At 40.2% G+C, this 22297-nt stretch overlaps 1 protein-coding gene across 1 annotated transcript in view; it reads right to left on the bottom strand.

The window, feature by feature from the left end:
• Positions 1–20639, bottom strand: part of gtpbp2a (GTP binding protein 2a) — a 28186-nt gene extending 7547 nt beyond the window's left edge. Inside the window, exons 1-9 of the mRNA XM_084093426.1 lie at positions 20306–20639; positions 18981–19007; positions 15962–16146; positions 13651–13759; positions 12298–12495; positions 9819–9993; positions 3319–3538; positions 1679–1814; positions 183–241 (exon numbers count right to left, since the gene is read on the bottom strand). Coding sequence (XP_083949552.1) covers positions 183–241; positions 1679–1814; positions 3319–3538; positions 9819–9993; positions 12298–12495; positions 13651–13759; positions 15962–16146; positions 18981–19007; positions 20306–20455 — 1259 coding nt within the window. The 5' untranslated portion in view covers positions 20456–20639. The remainder of the gene's footprint in view (positions 1–182; positions 242–1678; positions 1815–3318; positions 3539–9818; positions 9994–12297; positions 12496–13650; positions 13760–15961; positions 16147–18980; positions 19008–20305) is intronic.
• Positions 20640–22297: the final 1658 nt, after the last annotated feature.

Here is a 22297-nt window from a genome sequence, read left to right as displayed (position 1 = left end):
AGTAACGTAATGCATAACTTTTCTAAAAAGGTAACTAAATAACGCAATTAGTTACTTTTTAAGGGAGTAACACAATATTGTAATGCATTACTTTTCAACGTAACGTTCCCCAACACTGATCATTAGACACGAACGGTGTGTGTTTGGACACCACAGTCAACAGAGGAGAGAAGAGGACGTACCTGTAAAGAGTCCCACCAACTACTGTCCCCACATCTGGCACGGTATAGATCTCATCAATCTACAGCATCACAACACACACACACACACACACACACATTCATCAAAGAGTTACACTCCATCTGTCTGTCTGTTGGGTTAAATATCTCTATATAGTCAGAGAAGACAATGAAATTTCAGTTTTGGCCAACAAAAAAAGTCATTGACTGAAATAGTGCTTCTCCAATGGCACGTTTTGACTCTGTTTCGTGCCACAACATGGAAACTACAACAGCTGTGTGGATTTTTAATTGATCTTCATCATTATGTGTAGCGCATACCATCCAATAATAGCTATAAGCTTTGTTACCTTGATATTGACATAAAAACAAAGTCTGAGCTTTTAAATTCAGTCCATTTTAATTTCAACCAATAACTGTGTTTGTGTCTCTTTAATGTGCGTGACAGATCGCTGTAGAACCGATCATCTCTTCCTCTTTACTACTAGTTACAGCAGCAAATGAACATCAATGAACATCAGAAATATAGTGCATATATTTATTTTACTTAACCTGTTTTTTTTAACCTCTTAACTGTCACTGTCCCGCTTAGCGCTCTTTTTTTACCACCTTTTTTTTAAATTGGATTTGCGTTACCATGGTAACAGTACTCTAATTTCTTTTAGCGGTGTATTTGTCACCCGGTGGCTATTTGTGGTATTACGCCTAAACAAAATCTTCAATCTTTGTGACATCAACTTCGTTCAAATTTGGAACACAACTTGGTTAAACATATGGCTTTGATTTTATAGTCATTTTATAGTAATTTTTTTTTTGTAAAATATATATTTTATAAACAATAATACATATTTAGTACAGTACATTGGATTTACAGTAAATTTAAACTTCCACTACTTTTTAATACTTTCATTTTTTGAAGTGCTTTCACTTCAGCGATAATCTGCTGAGTGTCTTCGTTAAAATAAGACCAGGTCTATATTCCAAAGCATTCTTGAATTACATCCAATTAAGTTTCGATTTCATTTTTCATTTTCATTTTCACGTCTTTTCTCAAACAGTTGACAGTTGATGTGTGTCTGAATAAATTAAAAGAAATGAATAAATGTCTTGAAAATAAGTTATTATTACAGTCACCACTTAAATGTGTACATTTCCAAAAATTGGAGTAGAAACATAATTATATAATTCAAAAAGTTCATATAAAATGCTTGTGCTCAATTTACATTTTTTAATTTAACTTGTATACAAGTTTGTATTCGAGTGTAGATCATTAAATCTGACTAACTATCTTTGCCCTTTTTTTGTTTTTGGCGAAATAAAAACTTTCATATTGGTTTTTAATATTTTGGTTAAAAAAAAAAATCGATGTCTCCGCACAAGATGTACTTGTGTTCAACAGAAGTAAGTCAGTCACACAGGTGTGGAATGATGACAATTTTCAGGATAAAGTCCCACCATCAGCGAGGACATCTGAGCTGTTATTGGGTGTAAAGCTGTACCTGAAACTCGGTGAGCTGTTGCATGAGCTCCTCCTGCTCCTTGCTGTTGCTGAGGGGAGGTAGAATATTAAGGAAGACCTTCAGCACATCGAGACTCTCCCCCGATACGCTGGACAGGGTGAAGATGGGGGTGATGCTGGGAAGACAACAGACTTTAAAGCCATGTTCTTCTTTCATCTTTGTGATTGAAAAGCTAGGTTTGTCGTTCTCAGTAGGGGCTTTCGCTCCGGGTAGTTATAGTTATAGCCTCCAGGCCAGGGTGTTTCCCCGAGAACTAATGGTTCCCTTATGAACGTTTTCCTGGTTGCGTTCGCACCGCCAGTAGGAACTCTGAAGTGACGCGAGTCTCGCTTGTTGTTGTGACTTTTATTTTGACGGCGCTGAGAACGACTGAACATACAGCGCTCGCACTCTCCGTGTTCATTAGTGTATGATCTGTCTAACACTCCTGTCTCATACGTTATTAGATACTGTTATACATAGAAAGTAGACCGTAATGAAGAGGTATTAGTGTGTGTCGTGTGGTTGATGTCCAGTTTTGCTGAGCAGAAACACATAATCATGTTTCTCTTGGTCTCCTCAAAGTTGGGTTGGGTTTTCTCCTCAGCGTAAAGGTCAAGAGGTCCATCTATCACTGTTTTCCATGTTCGTAGAGTTAGTTTCTGGAGTAAATATATAGGCTATAATCTGTGTGTTTAAACAGCCTTTTTTAAAATGGCGTGTGCTGGTGTTTCGCGAGCGTTCGGTCAATCAGCGAACACTAACGTCACTGTAGATCCTATAGTGCTGGTTTAGACCGACTCTGAAGGAGGAGTAATTTAGTTCCTCCAAAAAGAGTTCCTAGAACTAAAATCGTTTCTAGTTCCTGCGGTGCGAACACGCCGACATCCGGGAACTATCAATCAATCAACTTCAATCAATCAAGCACAATAAAAGCAACAGTAGTTGACCATTGTGCTGTACAACTGGATAAATATCCAAAAAACAAGACCGCAAAACAAATGATAAAGGGAGTTTACATCAAAAACACCAATCAGAAAATGTAAAGGTTCCTCCAGAGAGAAAGCCTCTATAGTCAAGCTTTGGTGTTACTGTGGGTTTATATGCACCTCGGGGACTGAGCATTTTTTTAAAAACTGTTTATACACACAGATTATAGCCTATATATTTACTCCAGAAACTAACTCTATGAACATGGAAAACTGACAGATTGACCTCTTGACCTTTACGCTGAGGAGAAAACCCAACGCAACTCTGAGGAGACCAAGAGAAACATGATTATGTGTTTCTGCTCAGCAACACTGGACATCAACCACACGACACACACTAATACCTCTTCATTACGGTCTACTTTCTATGTATAACAGTATCTAATAACGTATGAGACAGGAGTGTTAGACAGATCATACACTAATGAACACGGAGAGTGCGAGCGCTGTGTGTTCAGTCGTTCTCAGCGCCGTCAAAATAAAAGTCACAACAACAAGCGAGACTCGCGTCACTTCACAGTCCCTACTGGCGGTGCGAACGCAACCAGGAAAACGTTCATAAGGGAACCATTAGTTCTCGGGGAAACACCCTGGAGGCTAGATCCTAGAACTACCCGGAGCGAAAGCCCCTATAACTGTGTTTATATGTACCTCGGGGACTGAGCGAACTTCTGCGCGGCAGTGACGGCGTCGTCGGTCGAGGACACTAGCATGGGCACCTTGTTGCAGCCGGGCTGCTTGAGGATCCGCTCCAGCTGTCGGACCGTTCGCTCCACGGTGCCCTTGGCGCACAGGTCCACTTTACTCACGACAATGAAGATCGGCACCTTCAGCGCCATGGCCAGACCCAAGTGCTCACGCGTCGTACCCGCTAGGAGAAGAACGAGAGGGTACGCCAAACATCAGCACGACCCTTCTCAACATCAGAGGCGTTTAAAGAGTGTGGATGACACAAGAGGTTCAGAAAACAAGGAACCAAGTCTTAAAGTCCCCCTGTGATGAAAATCAAGCTTTTAATGTTGTTTATATGTCTATGTGGTGTTTTTAATAATACAGTGACCCGTTTCGGTGCATGTCTCTTTAAATGATAATGAGCAACTGCTCACTCATTATTCAGTCTCACTTCCTGATGAACCTGTAGGGTTGTGACTAATTTGCATAATGCCAGCCTATGGCTTTATTGGCTGATCAGCGTCTCTTAGCTCCGCCCTCAAACACTGTAGTGTATCTGAGACTGGAAGAGTTCGGTTTGTGTTGTTCATGTCGAGAAGACGCTGTTTTCTCAGAAAAACTGAATTGAGCTGCATAATGTCCCTACTGTCTTTCTAGAGCTGCTTTAAAGCAGAATTTGATGAAGTTTGAGTCATTAATTAATAGTTATTTTCCTTGTTTATTACTGTGAAGCTGCTTTGAAACGATCCGTATAGTGTAAAGCACATAAAGGTGACTTGCCTTTAAAAGATACTCTGTGGCCATTAACTAATTCTCACAAACCAAGACTCAGCATTAGTTAGTGCAGCAGGAACAGCATCTCGTCTGTCAACTCAGCTTTATTTATACAGCGCTTTTTACAGTACAGATCGTTTCAAAGCAGCTTTACAGAGATAACAGGAAAATAATGCAACAAAGTTTGTTTCCAGAAGAAAATAGCGTCACAGTCCAGCTTAAGTAAGTTCAGATGGTCTGTGTGTGTGTGTGTGTGTGTGTGTGTGTAAGTGTGTAGGCATTGACAGAAGGACGGTTGTTATGTATGCAAAAACAGCAGCAACATGTAAACAAAGATGGAGGTCAAGGCTGACGTACATTATGATACATAAATAGATGTTCCAGAACGAGACACAGTCTGACCAGGTCAAGGTTGAAGTGATACCACATCATCATCTTGTGGGAAATTCATGGAACTTTATATAATTATTAATATTGACTACATTTCAGAGTCCTGTTCAGCATAAGCATACTATGGACTTATTATGTAATGACAATAACTGGGAAATAACCCTGAATCTACACGTGCAGTTGCCTTATATTACTCACTACTTTGAGTAAGTGCACAACACATGTAAGAAAAGAAAATGCAACTAATATTTTAATATCGTTTAGGGTCACTAGTTTATCACCTTTTTTTTCAAATGCATATACATTTAATCATATTTCATGCAGCCAACAATCCCAGCTATACACTAAAGTGAAAGTAAAACACTTGTATATTTGAGGTAGTAGCTTCATAGAAAAAGATTTGATCTATAAATAACAGTGAAGTGTGCAATTCTGAGCAGAATCTCAATATAAAAATAAAGATATTCCAAGGCACTTGAATAGTGTTGAAAAAAAGTTAAAAAGCCTTTATTTCATCATGGCTTTATCATTTAAAAACTGGTGAAAAATACACACCAGAATCTCAATATGTTTGATTGAGAATGACATAGTATCGGCTCAACCAATGGCGTAAGTTTGGGGGCGGGACTCTTGGTTTTTCCACAATACTGAGTAAAGGTCCGAAATTCTCGCACGTTAAAAAATAAATACGACCTCATGTTGTGTCAATCACGTTTACTCTGCCTCCGAAACTTTCGTCCATCATAAAAAAAATAGGATCGGGTTAAATTTTCTGCGTTTTTTTTGCATCCATAGCAAGCATTGACATCTCAGAGCCACCGTACAAGCAAACGCCAAAATCCAGAACTGTTCAGGATCAATTGGTTCATGGAAATTGGTGTTCTTGTTTTTAATGTGTGACTCCAGTATCGCTAGCAAAGCATCAAACTGAGCCTCTGACATCCTGAAGTAAACTTTGAATCTCTCGGGATAATCCCTCAGCGAACTCTCCTTCCTCTCTACGCAATCAGGATCTGATGGACCCAATGTTTCCTCTTTTTTAGAAGAGAGAGGGCAACAAAATCATCCTCACTGCTTGAAAACTCCATTTTGTAATGTTGTGCGCAATTTTTTATTTATTTATTAATTAATACGCATCAGACTCAGTGTGCAATGTTGACAAATTTTTAGGAGGACGAATACGCATACGAAAAATTCGGACCTTACGTGTTTATTTTTTGCTAAACTGTTTGATGTGTTCAGGCCAAAGCAACACTCATGAGAATGTGAAAAGGCCTTCGTTAAGCATCACTTGTTTTGACAAGCCCACATCAGCTGATTCACACACACACACACTCAAGAGCATGAAGATATGCAGTGCAGGTCACGTCCAGCTGTCTCACACACACACACGCGCACACACACACACCCACACACACACACACACTCAAGAGCATGAAGATATGCAGTGCAGGTCACGTCCAGCTGTCTCACACACACACACACGCGCACACACACACACACACACACTCAAGAGCATGAAGATATGCAGTGCAGGTCACGTCCAGCTGTCTCACACACACACGCGCACACACACACACACACACACACACACACACCCCCACACACTCAAGAGCATGAAGATATGCAGTGCAGGTCACGTCCAGCTGTCTCACACACACACGCACACGCACGCACACACGCACACACACACACACACACACACACACACACACACACACACACACTAACATCTGTCCAAAGTTCACCCGTCATCTGAGGTTAATGATTGGAGAACTGGCCGAGTCTGTTTGCATGGATTTGCTTATGGAAAAGTCAAACTCGGGGAGTTCCAGCAGACACTGTACACCACGTCTGTGTGCCGTTGCATAATTTAGGGTCATTCTGGTGTCAGTCACGCTGCACACCGGGTATCGTGTTCTCCTTGAAAGACTTGCATGACCCACTCGCTCAAATATCTTCTCCTATTTCTGACACGCTACTTTCCACCAAACAAAACAACACAGCGATACGTCAGGATCACAACACACGCACACCTCCTGTAGACACCTCACAAATCTGCAAGAAATTTGCACAATATCACTGTTAAAAACCAAATCGGACTGCTTTGCATATGGAAATGCTCCATGATGCGACACAAACACAGCCAATCAGAACATGTTTGATGTTTAACACAGCAGGGTTTGGGCTGATGTGATGTCAGTGTGAATGGATCTACGCTGCAGAAACTGAAACCAAACGGAGGGCAAAACGGGAACGGGACACAGATTCTGCAACACCATGTTCTCCATCGTTAAAAGTCAGAACATGATGTTGCTGTAAAGTATATTTGGTATTCTGTGGTGTGTTGTTTTTCTGACTGCATGCACCCTAACTTTAACACTAATATCTGAAAGTATTTATCTTTAAAGGTTTGATTTCTGTGCACTAGCATTGCCAAAGTAACCCATGTCCATTTTCAAACCTTTTTCTTGAACATCTGCCTTTGTTTTGCCAAATATATAACTCACGCCATTGGTTGAGCCAATGTTGTCCAAACGCTCAAACAACGCAGTATTCGGATAGCACTACAAAGCCTTGTCTTCACTCTTTTCAAAGGAATACTTCAATAAAGTCTGGCTGCCTATACAGTAGAAAAGCAGAAACAATTTGAAACAGAGAAAAAGGCTGTTGTCCTCCCTTTTGCCAAATAGATAGGAAAACTTCAACACCCATAATGCACTGGGCATGTTGGCGTCCAAGGCCACTCCCACCAGTCTACTATATTTATATTTGACTATATTTAGCCAAACACTGTCCTGCTTTAGTAGGAAATACATCTTAGCAAACTTTTAGTCACAATAGTGTCGACTGGCATTGATCCCGGGTGCGAGAATTCAAAGAGTAAATGTTTAACATACGTGAGCGAGTTACTTTCGGCTTTAGTGAAGGATCCAGTAGGCAGAGGCTTAAGGCTGCAAAGAATCGTGAATACAGTGAGAAAGCCACGACGGACAATCTGAGAAACCTCTGTGTGTGTAGTCAACATTTCAAACTGGATGATCACAAACCATAGACTGTATAAAACACTGGACGTAGTGTGCGTGACGTCACCCGTAGTGTTTCTGAAGAGCATTTTTGAAGCCCAAAGTGGGCGGAGCCGGACGCCGAACACGTGCAGCGAGTCGAATTAGCTGAGGTGACATGACGCTAACAGACAGCAGACAAACGGCTAGTAGTGACATCAGCGGCAATCCACCATTCACTCAAGTGGCCACGCCCTTAATAATGCAGAACTTTAAGGCTTAATAAATTCTAAACGGATGAGTTATAAAAAAGTTTACCCCCCTCACAGTCGTCATGAAGGGCAACAGTAGCTATATAGACCAAAACCACTTTCTGCACCAGACTGTAAACATGTGTTTTTCTGCGGTAAAGTTGGGCATTTTAACATGGGGGTTTATGGGATTGACTCTCTTCTGGAGCCGGTCTCTAGTGGCCAGTCGATGAACTGCAGTTTAAGTCACTTCCGTGTTGGATTCACGAGAGAGACCGGAGGGTTGCCGCTTGTCATGAACACAGTGTTTTAGGCCAAACGAAGGTGAAAAACTGAAAGAAACTGCCGTTCCATCAGTTCCAGCCGAAGCAAAACGCCATCGCGTACAGGGCGTACGAGAGCTGTTGCCTTAGCGTTTCATTTTTACCATTATGTCAATGTTAAGCTGTGTTAATGTTAGTTTCCTTTCTGTTCTCCTGAGTTTTGTCATTAAATAGCGTTATTCCTATTCTCCTTCGTCATCGTGCTTTTTACTACACGCTGTTACGTGACGCCTGTTTCATGGTTTAAATTTTACAAAATTTTATAATCAAATCTAAACTTTACAAAACACATAGGGCCCTATTTTAACGATCTGAAACGCAAGTATTAAACGCAAAACGCAAGTAACTTTGTGGGCGGATCTCGACGCAAATCTAAAATGGGTTGGTCTGAAGCAGCTTCATTACTCATAGGTGTGGTTTGGGCGTAACATGAAATAAACCAATCTCATCTCATCTCGTCATCTCACATTCCCTTTAAGAGCAGACGCGCTTGTTCCATGGCGGATTGCTATTATAACGGCGGATTTGCCAGGCGCACGCCAGGAGCGGTTCACAGCCGAGGAGACCGACGTTCCCGTCAGGGCCGTAAAACACAGAGAAGTGACATTGAAGATGGAGAAACACACCCAAATTAGCTTCAGTTAAACAGGCGTATAATAATTTGGGTAAATGTGTAAGCTAGATTTATGCCTATTTTCTCACATCTTCATGGACACAACAATGATTTCCCTCGTGTGGAATATTTTTCCTTGTAATTATGTATGATTTGCAAAAATGAAAACTGCTGCGTCTGTGTAGATGAGAGAAGCAAAGTGTATGTGCGTTGTGCACACGCTACATTATGGCCAAGCATGCGCCCTTAAAATAGCATCTGAATAACATGCGCAATGTACCACTGACTTTAGACGAGGTTTCTCCTGGTCAGTGGCGGAATTGTTTTCTAAACCTGCAAAATAGCACCAGGGAATGTTTGCGCCGGAACACGCCTCCTCTTTGCGCTGAACCGCCCCGGGAGCGCAAGTTCATTCCCTAATTTACCGACGTGCGTCTGTGGAGGGAAAAGTCCGCTGTGCGTCGGGTGCAGAAAAGGAATGATACATGCGTCAGTGTACAAAGTCAATTGCGCTGGGTGAGAGATAGGGCCCGGAGTTAGAAAGGTCTGAGACTCAAGGTTTCATATTTGCCTGCTGTTTTCTGATATAAACAATTTTGTGCCAAAAAATTTGTGACAGGAGAACACATCAAAAAACATTTCAATGGAGTGTGTTTGTCACCCGGTGCCTTAAACAAAATCTCACAGGAACCTCGAACACAATTTGGAAATTTGGAACACAACTTGGTTAGAGATATGGCTCGGATTTAATTTTTTTTGTAGGGCGACTTTATAGGGGGTGAGAGTTAAATGACACTGTGGCCCGCAGTCACAGACAGACTGACGCGTCTCAGGTTTCTCCTGGTCCTGGACCAGAGGTATTTTGGGGTGTGGAGGACAGAAGGAATGGGGGCGACACTGAAGAGGGCATTACATAAGATCATATGCTGGGATTATTGAGTATCCAGGAGAACAGCTGATTTAAGATTGACGTGTCCAAACATTACGAGGTTTATTGCCCTGCATGATCTGACATTTATCAGGGCCGGCACTAATCTAAGATAAAGCAAATCTAGGTTAAAGCAAACGGCAGTCCAACATTGCATAAAGCGTTACGCAACCCCAAGCGTGCTGTAAAGCTCACCGATGCCCGTGTTGGCACTGACGACGAGCATGGCGAAGTCTGGACAGTAGCTGGTCAAGCCGAAGATGGTGGTCTTCAGATATTTGTGGTGGCCGGCCAGATCTATGAAGGTGATCATTTTTGAGGCACTCTCACAAATCTCCTCTGCTGTTCGGGACTCGCTGTAGTTCACCACCTAGATGAAAGACACCAGAGGCTAGTATTATCATTATTTTAATTTTATTTGCCCTTTATTTAACCAGATAACCAATAGTAACACGCATCATGCAAAGTGGCACCAAAAACCTTTCAATGAAAATTCTGTCATCATTTCCTCACCCTCATGTCGTTCCAAACACATGAGACTTTGGTTAATCTTAAAAAGACAAATTAGGATATTTATAAATAAACCTGAGAGGTTTCTGTCCCTCCACTGAAAGTCCTTAAAACTTAAAATGCCCCTATTATGCTATTTTAAAGGTTCATGAAGTTGTTTCGGAGTCTCCTACAATATGTTTACATGCATTCAAGGTCAAAAACACTTTAATTAACTTTAATTAATAATCACTGCAGCATCAGCTCTTTTCTCTCAGTGTCTGAAACGCTTCGTTCAAAGATTCAGTCTCTCTAAGCCCCGCCTCTATGAGATCTGCTCTGCTCTGATTGGTCAGAAAGCAAACACTCATTATCATATCTGAATCTCAGATCTTGATATACAGTGATACGAACAGTAACGATGGTGAGGGTTTTACCGTATCAATCTCATCAAAGTGGATTTGCTTTGTCTGCAGAAAACAGCGTCTTCTCGACATGAACAACACGAACCAAACTCTCAGATAAACTACAGTGTTTGAGGGCGGAGCTAAGAGACACTGCTCAGCCAATCAAAACCACAGGCTGGCATTATGCAAATTAGTCACAAACCTACGCAGGTTCATCAGGAAGTGAGACTGAATTACTGATGACTCGTTTCAGTTCAGAATCACTTCTTTCTTTTGGGAGTCAATAACTCCATTTATCTGCACTTTTCAGACCTTTTATACTCACAAGCAGCTTTATTACACACAACATGAAAGGTATTATCCGAAAAGGCATAATAGGGGCACTTTAAAAGGTCTAAAAAGGTTATAAAGGGATCATAAAATTAATCCATATAAATCGAACAGTTTAATTATTTTAAGAACACAATTGCTTTATATGATGAACAGATTTAATTTCGATGGTCCACTTTAGACACTCTACTAACTACATGTCAGCTAACTCTCATTAGAGCATTAGTAGACTGTTAGGTAGTCTACTAATACTCTAAAGACTGCTAGTTGACATGTAGTTGCAAAGTTACTTATAGTTAGTGGAATGACTAAAGTGGACTATCAAGTAAAGTGTTAAGGCTTTTATTCACATATAGAGCGCATCGCGTGTGGAAAACAAGGAGGCTTGAGCGTGCAAAACCAATGAGACATGTTCAGACACGGGACACTTCAGTGTTTACCATGTGCTTTTTTATAGATGTTTTAAGGTTTGGTTACCTGGACATTCAATGGAGGGACAAGAACCTCTCAGGTTTCATTAAAAATATCTTGATTTGTATCATGGGTTTGAAACGACATGAGCGTGAGAAACTGATGAGAGAGTTTTCATTTTAGGGTGAACTTGTGACACATATGACATGATTTACCCTGTTCAATATATTACAACAGTTTTACGTATACTGGAGTTTTAATAGGTGTGCATGTTGTCTTAGCCATTTTAATCCTCTTATCTGTTTTAATGTGTGTATGTCTTTAAATGATACTGGGTCTGCCTGTCATTTGACTGATCACATGACAGGAAACAGGAAGTAGACCAGCATAAAGGAGGCAGCATGGCAGTCAAAGGAGGGTCACAAACTTGGACTTTCCTTTCCAGAAAGCCACACTTTATCGGACTATCACTTCTGTGGATTGTATACACACCGGTGGACACTTTCACATCGGGACTGACAAGATGACACTTATGAGTGTTTATTATGGTATGATGCAAGTGGAAGCTTTTCTAGTTTTATAGTGTTGTTTTAAGTTTCATGTGAATAGTATAAACACTTCATTTATATACGTTATTACTGTTGTTCATCTCATCTTTTTAAACGCTCACAACCTCACACAGTATTTTTGACTCATGCAACTCAACTAATTTGCTGATTGTAACAAACTAATCTTTTAAGTTCATGTCATGTGCTGATGATAATCCATAACTGCAGAAGTGTGGCGGTAAGAACATCTGCTAAAATACAAATCGGGACACGTCCCAAACAAGTCCAGGCAAGAGAGAACTTGTCAGTAAGCAGTATTGTGTAAAGTTGAGTTGTTTACAATTGCCAAGCAACATCACAACTTGACATACTAACTCTGATTTCAATTGATTTGTGTGTGGTCACAGTGTTACGCTCTTCAGCCAATCAAGCTGACCGTTTTTCCAAAGCCATTTTGAATTAAAATCACTTTAAGATTGTTGAACCCACCACTCCTTTGCTGTCAAAGCCCAAGATCTCGATGCTGATGCTGGAGGTTCGTCCGGTCTGGATCTCGTGAAGGTGTCTGAAGAGGTTTAGCCTCGCCCTCCCTCTCCCGTTGTCCAGCTCTCCCTGTGTGAGGACACCCAGCAGAGTGGACTTCCCCGAGTCCACGTTTCCCAGCACAGCCACTCGCAGGTCCAAGAACTGGAGGCGCATCAAATAACACCATTAAAGGAGTGGTTCACTTTAGAATTAAAATTTACTGATAATTATGCATGTCTTTCTTTGAAGTTTTTGAGTGAATCATTCCAGGATGTTTCTCCATATAGTGACTTTAATGGGGTCCAACGGGTTGAAGGTCCAAATGTGAGTTTCAGTGCAGCTTCAAAGTCTCGACACGATCCAACCGAGGAATAAGAGTCTTTTTGCGCCGACGCTGGTTTTTTTTGCGCTTGTTCCGTCCGTTAAAATTAACTTTTGCAAATAACAATCGCGGTCCTGGACAGTGAGTGACCTTACACATTAAGATTTTCTCTAGTCATTGATAAAGAAACAAGTTCACAAAACTTGCTAACTAGCGTTAGTGAAGCGGCCAGGGGAATCGTTCTGCCTCCACCTAAGCTCCGCCCACAAAAAACATCACAATGTTTACTAACTGAAAAAGGGTTTATAAGAGTCGTCTTTAGCCAAACCATCAGCCATTTTCTAAAAAAATAAACATTTAAATACTTTTTAACCACAAATGCTCGTCTTGCACTAGCTCTGCAACACACATTACGTAATCAGGTTGAAAGGTCAAGCGTGACATAGGCGGAAGAACCGACCTAGAGTTTACAAAGCAAACGTGCAAAGACTGAGTCAAACGCCATTTACAAAAAATAAATAAAAGGTAAAACAACGATGTCGGATGAGAGAAAATTAGATGTTTTCGCCCTACTCTACATTTCTGAACCAGAACATGCATGACCTTTCAACCTGATTACGTAATGTGTGTTGCAGAGCTTGTGCAAGACCAGCATTTGTGGTTAAAAGTTTATAAATGTTTATTTTGTTTAGAAATGTCCGCTGGTTTGTCTAGATGAGACTCTTATTCCTCGGCTGGATCGTGTCGAGACTTTGAAGCTGCACTGAAACTCACATTTGGACCTTCAACCCGTTGGACCCCATTGAAGACACTATCAAAAATCCTGGAACGTTTTCCTCAAAAACCTTCATTTCTTTTCCACTGAAGAAAGAAAGACATGAACATCATGGATGACGTGGGGGAGAGTAAATCATCAGAAAACTCTTCAGTTCATTCTGAGGTGAACTACTCCTTTTACACACACTTTAGACAATCAAACACAAATAAACACACACCTGCTGATCATCGGGCACTTTCCTGACCAGGACCTCGGCTATTCTGTGCGTCTCGTCAGAGTCGTAATCGACCTCCCTCTCTCTGAGAACTGTGATGTCTGCACCCACCCTGAACACACCACAAAACACAACATTACACTCGTCTTTATCCTCACAAAACAGGCCAAGAACACTTCAGAGAGAGGTACACTATCATACATTTTAAAAAGATCGCTTATTACAGTAATATTACACTTAAGTGCCGACTAAATGTAATGTTTTCGGACACTTAATTGCATGTTAAGTGCAATTAAATAAATGCATTATAATTTAAATCTATATCAAATGCAATAACCCACTTAAGCACATTTATTTGTCATTTCATACTTCTATTGTTAATATATGTTAACGTCACTGCTGAATGTACTGACAAGCGTTTATGGTTAACTACAATACACTTTAATGGCATGTCTAATGAAGCTTGTATTCCATGTACTTTGTAATTACACATTTGTAATGATGAAGTTGTAATTTAGTACATTTAAAATATTTCAACTTTAAATGTCATATTGAATAACACGCTAGTTAAAATTATAATCAAGTACTTTACACGTGCTTTAGCATGTTTGTCAACATTAGAGCTGAAGGATTCTGGATAAATTGAGAAGCACAATATTTTTTTGTAGTCGTTTCAAATCGAGATCACGATTCTGAACAGACAACTAAACAAAATAACGTAATTTACTAGAGATTCTGACTAACTGGTAATTGCTCCAGTCTATTGAACTAATTTGAATGAATTATTCAATATATTGTATTGGTTTGAGTGAACGATTCAATGACTGGATAAATCAGTGTTTTTGAACGGATCTCGAATGATTTAATGACAAATAGATTTCTAACAGTCACTTGTCGCCACCTACTGGTGTAACGATGTAACTGATACAATCTTTATTTCAAGCGTCAAGTTACTTTCAAAGGGTTATTTGCTCTATTTTCATCGCTACCTCAGACATCAGTTTTTATATTCGAATAATAAACTTTTATCCCAGTACTTCTGTGATAATATGAATTATTGTAAGTCAGAAATAATGATACTGTGTGAAGCTGTTGCATATCTATACATGAATGTTCACTGTGATTGTACTCGTCAAAGGTTTAATAGACATGGATCCGAATCGCTGTCATTTAGACATAAGATTGTGCGGGAACAAGGTCATGAAAGTCTACTCTCATTAATTACATTTAAAAGGATAGTTCACCCTAAAATGACAATTAAGTCATTATTTACTGACCCTGGTGTTGTTGCCTTTCTTTCTAGTATGGACCATAAAAGTAGAATAAAATAAAAAAGTCCATATAATGGCAGTGAACCGCGACCACAGCTAAAGCGCAAAAGTATCAAAGAACGTGTCGTATATACCAAGTGTTCTGGGGGTTTATTAAACTTAATGTATTTAATAAAAATAAAAACGCGATATGAAATCCAACGCCTCGAAATCCCCAAAAAGTGTCCCGTGTGCTTTCCTGGAGAGTTGAAATCCTCCGGTTGTCAGTGGATTGTATTGGATTTCATGTCACATTTTTCTTAGTCTTGATTTCTCACAATTTGTGTGTTTTTCTCGGCGAGTCGGAGTGAACTGTGGCGCAGTCGGTTCACTCAATTCTTGTTAAATACAACATTAAATTCCACTTTTTTAAACCCAGAACGCGTGGGATATACGACACGTGTAACATCAGATCATTCGGCGATCGCACTGCCATTATATGGACGAACGCAAGCGGGAAATGTAAAAATTCTCTTTTATTGTGTCCATAAAAGAACGAAGGGCGACAACACCAGGGTGAGTAAATGATTTTCATTTTAGGGTGAAATATCCCTTTAACTTTTTATTTCATTATGTTATCATAAATAGTACAGACAGAAAAAAAAACTCGTTTTGGAGTAAAATATGACCGAGATTCACCCAAACAGGATGCTATATTTTTCCTAAATGTCATAATCATTTGTTAACAAACAAGTATTCATTACTTCAATGAGCTTACTGTTTCTGCATTAAATTATGATATTGTTTAAATTTAAAATTTTCGCTAACTGTGATTTATATGTACACTTCTGAAATGCATAACTTCGACACCTCTGATAACAGATCACTGTAAACTGTAATGTGGACTCATGCATTTTCTGTAAAGCTGTTTTGAAATGTGTATTGTGAAAACCACTATACAAATAAATGTGAATTGAATAAACAGAGCTAGCATTTGATAAATTCATCAAGACAAAATCAATTTTATTGTCATGCAGTGTGTGTGTGTGTGTTTACGCTCGCACTTCTCAGCCATCCTGCGGAGTGTTTTGAGCGAGGCGTTCATGTCTTCCTCGGACAGGCCCACCAGCAGACCGTTGTCCTCCACGCCGATCTGATACACGGCCTCGCCTCGGCCCTCCTGAAGCCTCCACTTCATCTGTGTGGCCAAGTGCTCGAAGCGGTACTGGGTCGGGTTCACCAGCTTCAGCTGATCACACACACACAGACACAAGTTAGCACCACCGTACTCTGTATGTATCTCTGAAAGTCTTCTCTACTGACTGACTCGCTCATAAAGACAGTCGTTGCTGCCATCTAATGGTGAAATAATGTGTGTAACTTCTGCTGCTGTTCACGGTCAGGGACTATTTTTTCCAGTGGAAGGAAGGCTTTTAGTGATTTTACTTCATGAAAGTTGCAAAGTCTGTATCGTGAATCAGTCACGGCGGAAGGGCGTTGTTAGGCACGACGCGACTTATTCACGATACAGCACTAGCCTCTCGTACCTTATTGCTTTTATAGAACGGTTACCACACAATACAAATATTAAAGCCAAAAAACATGCATCAATGCAACTTTCATTAAGTAAAATCACTAAAAGCCTTCCTTCCGCTGGAAAAAATAGTCCCTGACCGTGAACAGCAACAGAAGTTACACACATTATTTCACCATTAGATGGCAGCAAAGACTGTCTTTATGAGTGAGTCAGTCAGTAGAGAAGACTTTTATATTGAAAGGACTGAAACTTGTGAACAAGAAGCAAAATGCAACTGACAAATGACTAGCATGTCACAGGAAAGTCCTTAACTGTTAAAGGGATACTCCACTTTTTTTGGAAATAGGCTCATTTTACAACTCCCCCAGAGTTAAACGGTTGAGTTTTACCGTTTTCGAATCCATTCAGCCGATCTCCGGGTCTGGCGGTACCACTTTTAGCATAGCTTAGCATAGATCATTGAATCGGACAAGACCATTAGCATCTCTCTCAAAAAAATGACCAAAGAGTTTTGATATTTTTCCTATTTAAAACTTGACTCTTCTGTAGTTACATCGTGTACTAAGACCGACGGAAAATGAAAAGTTGCGATTTTCTAGGCTGATATGGCTAGGAACTATACTCTCATTCCTGCGTAATAATCAAGAAACTTTGCTGCCGTACCATGAGTCCAGCAGGCGTAATGATATGACGCAGCGCCTGAAAATAGTCCCCAGCTCAGTAACTTCCAACGTGACCGGGACTAAGTTTGTCTAACCTATTAGACCTATTTTCAGGCGCTGCGTCATATCATTACGCCTGCTGGACTCATGGTACGGCAGCAAAGTTTCTTGATTATTACGCAGGAATGAGAGTATAGTTCCTAGCCATATCAGCCTAGAAAATCGCAACTTTTCATTTTCCGTCGGTCTTAGTACACGATGTAACTACAGAAGAGTCAAGTTTTAAATAGGAAAAATATCGAAACTCTTTTGTCATTTTTTTGAGAGAGATGCTAATGGTCCTGTCCGATTCAATGATCTATGCTAAGCTAAGCTAAAAGTGGGCGGTACCACGCGGAGACGCGGAGATCGGCTGAATGGATTCGAAAACGGTAAAACTCAACCGTTTAACTCTGGGGGAGTTGTAAAATGAGCCTATTTCCAAAAAAAGTGGAGTATCCCTTTTAAAAGGACAAGATATCGCAGCGGACATTCAAACGGATTTATCACGAATATATGACTGACCTGAAGGGAAATGCTATATCTACTGTAAATGCAGGTACACTCGCTTACTCGGTCTCTCACAATACTCTACTCTATAAGCTTATCAATGAGAACATATGTTTACGTTGCTAAGAGTGGTTGCTAGGGGTTTTGTGTAGTGATACACAGAACTGTTGGGTGAAGCGGTCTTTATCGTGAATAAAACACAGCTATTGACCAATCAGAATCAAGGACTGGAACTAACCATTTTATAAACAACAACACTGCTCGGCTGGATGCAGAAACGGGAGTGTTTCGTTGAGATTCAGGCGTCAGGAGCACAGAGGTAATGATGGGAGTGTGTCCGTGTGACTAAATGTGATGCTGCTGCTTTGTTTGTAGACATTTAAAGGGGACATATCATGAAAATCTGACTTTTTCCCGTGTTTAAGTGCTATAATCGGGTCACTGGTGCTTCTACCAACCCTGAAAACGTGAAAAGTGAAACCCAGTAACTTTGTTCTGGTGAGCCTTTCTCTGCAAGCATGTCAAAAAATAAGCCGATCAGATTTCGCTCTCCTTCTGACGTATGAAGAGGATCTTATTATAATATTACCGGCCCTTAATCTGCACGTTTACACACACGACAAGCGACAGCAGAGACCAGTTCTAACGCAATGGCAGAAGATCCAGCAAAGTATGACCAGAACATGTCACCGCTGTCTTATAAAGACCTCAGGAACTGTGGACACTTGTGGAGAAGTTAAACATGATGATGAGATGATCAGTGTAACTCCACAAAAACTACAGAAATGTCTCCACTAACATTCAGAAACTCTTCCTGAGTCTCTCCGTAAGGCTGCACTCGCTCCTGGTGATTCTGGGATTCTGGATGAGTGAGATTGGCCTGTGTTGTTATTGCTGGAGTTTCTGAAGCTCGTGTAAAGACTCCGCCCTCTTCTGGATGGAGGCGGAGCTAAAGCTCATTTGCATTTAAAGGGACACACACTTGCATTTTTTCCTCACACCCAAAAAGGGGCAAATTTGACAAGCTATAATAAATGATCTGGTATTTTGAGCTGAAATTTCACAGACACACTCTGAAGACACCATAGATTTATATGACATCTTGTGAAAAGGGGCATAATGTGTCACCTTTAAACAAACAACAGCTGTAGTTTATAAAAAGCACTGCTAATCTACTGCCGCCCGCTTGCGTGTACAGAAGCGAGTCTGAGCGTTTACACCTGCTAGATACTGACTGAGCATGAAATACAAAACATTATTAAACAAATATTCCTGATAGATTCTGAACAGCGCTGTGATGTGCAATACAGAGATGTTGGCTTGCCGAGAGTTTACCTTGTACTCAATGTTTCCCTCTTCAACCTGAAACAAAAGACAGGACAGAGTTGATGCTGAATGGAGCTCAAAGTCACACAGTTCAGTTTTCAAAAGCACAAAGACTCAGAAGAGAAAAGAGCTCAACGAATCTGTCGGCTCATTCAGAATAGGCTCTTTCTATACATGTCTTGTTGCTTTTATGCCGTGTAATGAATCTAAAATTATGTCAAAAACATTTTCTTATTGCATTTTCATGGCACATCAGATACGATAAAAGTGAGTTTTGTCATTGCAAACAAAAGTCAGACAAAAGTGCAGTGAGTGCACGTCACAAACTCATTTCAACAATCCTGTTCAACAAGTCCAGCTAATGACACATCAATCATCTGAATGACTTCTAGTGTGGAAGAAACACTGAATCATCTTTTCCCGCCTTTATTTCTCATATTTACAAACACTGCGGTTTCATATTACAGTCTCTGACAATAAAACATGGATGTCGTCATAACGACAGCCCGACGCCTCTGTTTCTGTCGTCTTTAATGATAGTTTAATGATTTCTTTCTACAGAAACTCGCCTTCATTGCCAGACAAACAATCAAAGTGAAAACCGTGCATTTCCATGAAATGTAAATTCACTTTTATGAGCTGACAAACTAAAATAAATGTACTTTAAGAATTAATGTTCAAACACAGGGCTCTTTAGAAAATAATGTGAAAATGCTGCTCATTTTGTTTAAATTATAGTATATTTTAAAAGTCACATGGAATTTTACTGTAAATTACTTTACATTTTATAAGTAAATTATATGAATATTCAGTGGGAAAGCACACCATGATAATATTTCTTTATATTTTACTTAAAATGCATGTTTTTTAACGCTATAAGATTGTTTTATTTTCATATGATTCAGTTTAGTGTTTATAGGGTAGCAACAGACGCAGTTAGAGGCTAATTTTATCAAGAGTCTTTCTGCTGTACCACCCGTGTTATTATAATTATTACATCTTACAGTAATAACCCTAATAACAGTAACCTCAAATAGGTTGGTACTGACCTGATATAATGTAATATTTATACTTAATAGTTCTATATATTGTATGTCATCAACATTTCATGACGCAACGCTTGCAACAGTCACTGTATTTTTGTAAACAAAATAATAAATAAATAAATAAACAAACAAATAAATAAACACATAAGTGAAGTGAAGTCCAGTGAAGTCCAAAAACTATATACACAATATAAAACCGTGTTTGAAGGAACTACTGGGAGTTACAGTATAGTAAGGATCAGCTGTTTGCTTTAAAACAGACAGATGTTATTGCCCGAGTTGGCTCACCTCTGGAGGAAGATAAGGAGGATTATTGCTGGGTTTCTGATGCCGGGCTGAGCGGTTTTTGAACTTTTTGCTGCCATTTTTTGCTGTTTTCCTGCTGGGAGCCCCAGTGCCCGCCGCGGACCCGAACAGCTCCGACACCCGCGAGTCCATTCCTGCTCAAACCCCGAGATAAAGTGATGAACTCCCGGGTCTGTCCTACGCCATTCGTCGGTTCGGGTTCGGGTTCAGGTTCAGAGAGGTAGAAACACAGGAGAGCGAGTGAAACATTATCGTATATAAACTCGAGCCGGTAAGGCTCAACCCCCCTACACTCCCAACAATAACAACTCAACTTCCGGTTTAAGTTTGCGGAAGCGCGTCATGCGCAGAAGAAGGGGAATATACTTTCTTATTTGGTTCTGTACTGAATAAAGTTAGAGTTATAGTGTATATAGAATCGAACAGAATCAAACTGAATGAAGTGGAATAGAATAGAATAGATCCTGTGAACACCAGAACAGTGATTCGGAAGAAGGAAGTCACTGATGAATATTCATATGCTGCAATCACTGTGTAACTTTACATGAATAAAAAGTGAAACAAAATATTGCACTGCTTTTGCATCAGCTTTGTTTTTTTGTTTTTGTTTTTTTAAACAACTAGCCTAATAACACGCATAGAGTCGATAAAAGGATCACAACTTTTTCTCCAGGGATATTTGGCTTTCAATTCACAGAAGCCGGAAGTGACAACATGTCTTTATTCTGCTTTCTGAAAGCGTTTTGTAGGATAATTCGTCAAAAACGGTTGAATTAAATGAACTGATCGGTGCCAGTAAGAGGAATGGGAAACATTTCGTATTCTCTGTTTTTTGTTTGTTTGTGTTTTTCCCCCAAGCAATAAGCTACATATTTGCACCAAAACATGTTTGGCTTTTATTAAATATTATTATAACATATTCCATAAATGTTCTACAAGATGATGATGAGTTACAGTGTCAGCCCTCGAATATGATTGGCTGATTCCACAAGTTGTTGTTGTTGTTGTTGTTTTCAGTCATCAAGCATCACAGTCTTTGACATGAAGTTAAATATAATCATTTTTGCTGTTCCTGAGTGATAATTGAAAGTTACTTCATTTACGCCTCAACAAATGATTCATGCTGATGTTACTCACTTTATTTGTGCATTAAATCAGTTATAAAATGACAGAAATAAAAGTGTAGGCTATTAGTGTAAAGTATAGTGAATGTACACAAACAGTGTTATGAAACTTTCATTTATGAACTCAATATTGGTATCTGAAGCATTGTGTAAATGACGTGTATTACACTCTTGACTTTTTTGTTCCCTTTCGTAGTCACTCCGAGTTACGTCGGATGACGACGAATGGGGTTTCGCTTAGAAAGCCTATCATCTTCGAGTATATAAAACGAGCCAATGGCAAAGAAATGCCATGGGTCTGCGGAATTTGCATAGCGTATCTCCGCCCCCCCGTGGGGGTATATAAGGAAGTGCGCTGGCAACATGCAGATATGTTTTCGCTTCGGAGCCAAGTTGATGTACTTCACTCCACAAGCCAATCCTGAGATTCATCTCTTCTCTTCGAACGAGCCCCTCTCCAAGTGTTGGTGTGACAGCGAGTTCCAGCAAGTGCACATTCCCTGCTTATCTGTGCAGTGATTTGCCAGTGTTTGTGTGTTCTCTCCCTGGTCGCTTCAGCATTTGCGGAGAAATCTCCTTTCTAAAAGAGCTTGCACGCGGCACGTCTTTTTAAAGATGCCTCGCCCGTGCACTTCTGGTTGCGGTCTTCTCATTTCTGACTCTGATGGGCACAATCGCTGTCTTGTGTGTCTGGGTATTGAGCACGCTAAGGCAGCGTTTGTGGATGAGTCATGTTCCCATTGCGGGAACATGCCCATCGCACGGTTGCGGTCTAGACTCAATGACCTTCATGGTAGAGTCCCCTCATCCGCACCCCGATCTACGGGCTCCGCGAGAGCTAGTACTTCGG

The sequence above is a fragment of the Abramis brama genome (assembly GCF_963993115.1).
Source record: "Abramis brama genome assembly, chromosome: 19".
NCBI classification, from domain to species: Eukaryota; Metazoa; Chordata; class Actinopteri; order Cypriniformes; family Leuciscidae; genus Abramis; species Abramis brama.
This window is presented reverse-complemented; position numbering and strand designations above follow the sequence as displayed.